This window comes from Aptenodytes forsteri, unplaced genomic scaffold (genome assembly GCF_000699145.1).
Source record: "Aptenodytes forsteri isolate BGI_AS27 unplaced genomic scaffold, ASM69914v1 Scaffold86, whole genome shotgun sequence".
Lineage (NCBI taxonomy): Eukaryota > Metazoa > Chordata > Aves > Sphenisciformes > Spheniscidae > Aptenodytes > Aptenodytes forsteri.
In genome coordinates, this window is record NW_008795715.1 from 352622 (window position 1) to 358621 (window position 6000).

General features: G+C 42.7%; 1 protein-coding gene across 1 annotated transcript in view; it reads left to right on the top strand.

Moving 5' to 3' along the window:
- CEP112 (centrosomal protein 112) overlaps positions 1-4483 on the top strand; it is a 171100-nt gene extending 166617 nt beyond the window's left edge. Inside the window, exons 24-26 of the mRNA XM_009283475.2 lie at positions 135-236; positions 2606-2670; positions 4046-4483. Coding sequence (XP_009281750.1) covers positions 135-236; positions 2606-2670; positions 4046-4049 — 171 coding nt within the window. The 3' untranslated portion in view covers positions 4050-4483. The remainder of the gene's footprint in view (positions 1-134; positions 237-2605; positions 2671-4045) is intronic.
- Positions 4484-6000: the final 1517 nt, after the last annotated feature.

The following is a 6000-nucleotide window of genomic DNA, read 5'->3' on the forward strand; positions in this document are numbered from 1 at the left end:
TCTCCTTCCCTTTCCCTTGATATCCCAATTCTGAGTTTACTTGGACTCCAAATTGGGCAAAAGAAGCAAAAAAGTTACTCTCTGGCTTCCAAGAGTAGCCGTCTATATAAAAATTTCTCTTTGTTCTGTTACAGATGACCCATATACGACAAGAATATGAAACCACACTCAAAGGTCTGATGCCAGCATCTTTGAGACAGGAACTTGAAGACACCATTGTATCTTTAAAATCTCAGGTAAATTTTTACTATTCATCTTCAACTTTTTGGACTGGATAAAAACTATCTCTTCTAGACAAGAAATTATGGCCATCTAAAATTTGGCCAAAAATACTGAATAAGTCTCAAAAACAAATCATGGCAGCACTTGCGTGCTTCTCACTCAGTCATCTTTCACAAGGCTTTTCTCCTCCAGTTTCCTCACCTTGAGAACTACCACACTGTATCTTTTGATCCCAGATTTTGCTTCAGCTGGCAATTGAAAGTAGAAATTATGCTGTATTCAGTATTAGGGGTTTTTTTGTCAGCCTTTCAAATACAGCACACAGTTCTCTCTCATCTTCCTTACCCTGTTTCTCCTGAAGGAATCATTTAAAGGATGCATGTAAAGGGTGCAGAAGAGAATGAGAAATCATTTTGTTTTCTTTCAGCCTATATAATAAAGCAAATGGGATATTTCTTTTAAGATAGTGGTCCAAATGATCATTGTGTTATTTCTACATTTTCCAGTACAAAGAGGCTCTAATAGACTTCTGTAACTGCTTTGTTTTTAATATTGCAAAACACTAGCTCATCTACAATAATACAGAAGCAATATTATTTATATGCAATAGACTATAAAACTGGCTAATAGAAACATCAAAATGTCATTGTAAATAGGGAATTACTAATGAATTGGGTGTGTTTCTTGTACGTGGTTTCCACAGAAGTTATTTGATGCTGTCCTATTCGGTATATTAGGAGCTGGAAGAAAACAAAATGTCATCGTTGCCTGAACTCACATGAGGAAGGATAAATAGCAATAAAGAGGAATGATCGTAGATGTGGAATAACGGTTATCCAAAGAGAACGCTGTCAGTGTTCGCATATGGCCCAGTGCAGGACTGCGCATTTAAACGTGTCGGGAAGGACTGGGATCTGTCCTGGGCTGAAGGGAAGAAATGAGAGAAAGACAGGGCAATGCTGGTGACTCAGAGCTGCCCATGAGCTCTGGGAAGAGCAAAAGCCCTGAGGACACGGCATACAAGTTTAGGCTTGATACCAGCACATGTCTTATACCAATTTTCAGGACCGTTTTTCAAGCAATTACAGATCTACAAACTCTCCATTTCTCTTTCTTACGCAATCTCTCTCTATGGAGATGGTTGGTAATTTAATGTATTTGCTTTTTTTCTTTTTTTTTCCTTCTACACAATGCATAAGCATTTTTGCTATGCGTGAGACACTTCGCCCGACAAAGTGTGCCTTTAATAGAAGTACGAAATTTTCATAGGGGGAAACTTTCATATTCCTATGTGCTAGTAGTGACACAACTTCAATACTATGGTTGTAAACACTCTGCTTACATGTCAAGGGATTCCTAATGGAAGTGATGCTCTTTCTCATATAAATAGTTGTGGGAAATAAAGAGTTAAGGCTCTACTGGGGAAATCTATTTCCAGTTGATAGTAAAAACCTATTTTTAAAGTGTGGTTGACTATTAGCGCTGTCTGGTAGGAAGCATTACTCTGGAGCCTAATATAAGAATACCACACCTTTTAACGAGTTAAAAAGTGTAGAATCTGATATCCACCTGCAGGGCTTCTGTGAGCAGCAGCAGCATTTCAAAAGAGTAAAAGTAACCACACACACTAAAACCTTGGTGCTATCCCAGAAATACATAGCTGCCGGCTGTATTTCCAGCGGTACGCTGTGGTCGCAGACCACTCAGTAAGCAGGGCTCTTTCTGAAGCACAGGTGTCCTGGTCTTTGAAAATTGTTGAAATTCCTGTTTGAAAACATCAGACAAGAAGAGCAGTGGAATCTCTGCACCTGTCAGGATTATTTATTGTTGGAAGAGGATGAAGAGGATAGGCTGAGTAAAAGCACCGAGCAGTGATAAAAATAAACAAACAAAAAGAAACCACTTGAGGCTTGGGCAAAGTTTTCTAAAAACGTTGCTAAACATAAAGTATGCTGCCCAATTGTCTGCTCTTGGTGAGTCGTCCAAAAGTGGCCACAGTGTATTAATAAACTAATTTTCATACACTTCAAGAACAGGTGAGTGCCTTCATCACAAGAGCGAAAGCGCAGGGATCAGAGCACAGGCATCATACGGGAGTTGGGAGTAGAACTGGGGTTCCCAAGCCCTTGCATAACCCCTATGGTACCACCAGCTGAGTTTAAAAACTGACTCTGTTCCTAAAGGAGTAGATAGTGTGCAGCTGGAGCGGGGCCAGGGAAGCCATGCTAACAATCTTCTATCAAGTATTAATTCTAGTATGCAGCTAAAGTGTTACTGCATTTTATTTAGGCAGGGTAGACGAGAAAAACACCCTTTATGAAATGAGGGCAAATTTATTAATTAGAATTTTGTACACCATTTTCATGTGGGATGTATTTTACAGGTAAATATTCTGCAGAAAAGAGTCTCTGTCCTCCAGGAAGAGCTGAACGCCTACCACGCCAGAAGGTACGTGATTATCTTTGATCAATTTGTACCATTTCACACCTGTGGATCCCAGTTACTGAAGTTTTACGGCTTAATTAAAACACTCAAATACGGTTGCAGTTTTAAAAGATCCTTATTTTCAGTAAACAAGCGTCTGAGAATTTTCCCAGTGCTTAGTCAGTACTATTAGAGCAAGATTAGAGAACTTGCAGGTGCATTACAAGTCTGGGCTTTGCCTCGACATTCATGATGAGACAGTGGCTCGGTGCACAGCTGCAGCTCTGCGGTGATGCCACCTCCTTTTAAGATAGAAAACAATGATGCAATGCGTAATATTACAGATCACATCTTCAAAGTACCGGATCTTCATGAGCCTGAGCTTTTTTCAGACGTTTACACCCTCCAATATAAATTATGGCAAGTGCTGCAGCAATAAAAAGCCTTGCTGTGCCTTTAGAGTAAGTGATTCACGTGGAGAGGTGAGTAAAAGGAAACTTCCTAGGAAAGCCACTCCATCTTTTTTATATTTATAGACTTTGATGCTACTTGCATATCTCACATGAGGATTTCTGCAAATAAGAATGTGTGCTGTAAGAATTTGTCAGATATTTAAACATTTGTAAAAATGTTAACAGTGTGAAAGTTGTCTGAAAATATTAATCCTAAACTATTTGTTAACGAGAATTAGCTAAAGCTAATTGGAAACTGAAAATGTCATAGATTCTTGGTAACGTGTCCAGCACAGGTAACGTTGTTAGATAAATATAAATCTGTAATGCAGTCTCTAGACTCTCTCCAATGGCAGCAGTAGCATTACCAAGGGATGCATTTTATCTCAAACTTATTCTGAATTAGTGTCTTCACAGTTAGGAAAATAGCTCTTTAAAAAGATGAATAATCACGTACCATTAGGTCAGGCCAGGCCACAGATGACTGAAACGCTGGGGGTGGAAGGAGCCCCAGCCACGTCCTGACGGAGAGGAGGAGCAGGGACAGAGCCAGCACGGCACACAGCAGCTCCTCCTTGGCAGGGCTGCCGCGGCGTTCGCTCATAGACTTGGAGAAGCTTTTGTGCTGCTTCTGTTCAGGGAAATTTTCTTCCTGACCAGATCTTTTTCCAAGACTACATTCACACTAAATTTTGTATTAGCATTTACCTGACCCTCATTCACTGAAATACTGCTTTTTGCTGCTTTAACGCGTATGCGTGCCCGTGGCTGCGGATGTGATGTAGCCCCCCCGTGGCACGCTCCCCCGCGTGCTCCTGAACGCCTGGCACAGCATTGGTCGTGGCCGTATCCAGGCCCGCTGCCGACCGGACCCAGCCCTGGCTTCAGTCTGTTACGTTTTTATAGTAAGAATAAGATCTAACTAATGAGGATCTCTTCATTTTCAGGTAGCTGCTGGAGCTGTTGGATTTCTTCGATTGCCAAATGGACTGCTTTGAATAGGTTTGAAGATTTGGCTCTTGTAAATTAAAATGCAAAGATCAGTGGCTGTTTTGTTAGCACATAAAATGTAATGAAGTTCATGAAAACACATCCATTGCTTGTGCCAGCATGTTTTTAGTTGTATCTTCCTTCCATTTTTTTTTATCATTATGTTATTACAGACTTATGCTTTCAATATACTGTATGTTTGCCTCCGTGCTGAGCTTGCTTTGTGAGCAAGTAGAATTTCCTCTACTAATATTTTTGTTATTACTTCCCAGTACCATTCTTTTCACTTTTATACATGAAGAAAATCCCATTTTCTATTATTATTGTCCAAGATATTTTAACATATTTTGACATTGTTTTGTGTCCATGTGTTTACATAATATTAAAATATTATTATTTTGTACTATTTTGTTTTGACATTATTGTCCTGTTTGGGCATCTCACTCACCTAAGTAGCCACAGTGCATATGAGAGTTTTGTATGGCTTTGTTAACTGGGAAAATATTTCATGCTGTGTTTCAAAGAAAAATCTTGTAGCAAGAATGAAAACACCATGATGACAAATGCAGCCACCGTTGCCAGTTAATAGCATATAAATCAATCATTGGGGTTGCGTAGGCTGGTCACAGGAAAGCCCTTCGTCACTTACTGATAACACAGTTATGGGGCGTTATTGAAAAAGAGTCATAACCGATGCGACCTTGATTCTGCATGAGCGTACACAGGCTCTCTTGGATCCTGGTAAATCTAAGCGGATTCCCGAGGGTTTGCAGGGATGAGGTTTGAGCAGCGGTGGAAAGCTGAAGGGCCTGGACGGGGAGTCCTCCTCGTAGCTGGCTCTGCCTCCCAGGCATAGCAAGGCTTCCTTATCTCTTGGCCATCCCTGAGCCAGAGTGTACATTAGTACATTTGTAATCTGTAAATTTAGATATGCCCAATACAAGAATAGCTTTTTTTTTTCCCTAGGCACCATCCTGCCGGCAGCGTTTGTATCAAGGCACAGTTAATGGTCTGAGTGCTTGAGAGGGGGCCAGAAATTCCTGTCTTCTAAGTCCAGCTGTAGCACTGGCAGCAGCAGCGAGACCCTTTGTATCGCTGCTGACGAGGATGGCCACTTGTCCTCCTTGCCTCGCGGCGCTCAACGTGCCGCGGTCCAGGCAGAATTCGGAGGGTCCTGACCGCTTGACTCACCCCGGTGGCACCGGCGCTCAACGTGCCGTGGTCCGGGCAGAATTCGGAGGGTCCTGACCGCTTGAGCGCCCGTGGCTGAACGTGGCTGTCCCGCCGAGTCCCAGCTCGCCAGCTGCGCTCTTATCTCCACCTGGCATGGAGATCAATGAGGAGAGGCTTTGGCAGGCTGGGCTCCATCCACCCCCGCCTCCTGGCAGCGCCGGCAGGGAGCTCCTTGCCAAATACGGGCTCCAACTTCGCTGGGTGCTTTGCTGATTGTCAGTCTGGTCTGGGCCTGGGCAGGTTTTCCACCTTCCTTGAATCAACAAGTGATTCTTCTAATTATAGATAAGGGGTTGTCATGGCTCTGATAAGTGAGGAGGTGCTGCAGCAGGTGCCACAAAGCCTCGCCTGGGGCAAACATGAGTTTTAGTAGGAGGAATTTGTTAGGATGCATTTAGTTAATTGTGGGCAGTAAAATGAAATGTATTTACTCAGAGAGGTGCACGGCAGCGATGGTTGGGCTCTTCGGGAGAAGCACCGAGAGCTCACACAGCTGCAGGCTGAGCACGCTGGGATTTACCCGTTGGATATTGCCCTGTGTCCAAATGGCAGACGCTGGGATAGTGAAACCTCCTTTCTCATGCATGAAGGAAACGAGGCATTTTTGATTCTGCTGTTCTGCTTGCGTTTTTGCGTGATATCTGAGTGGTTATAGTGCTTTTGAAAGCGGTAAGGGGGG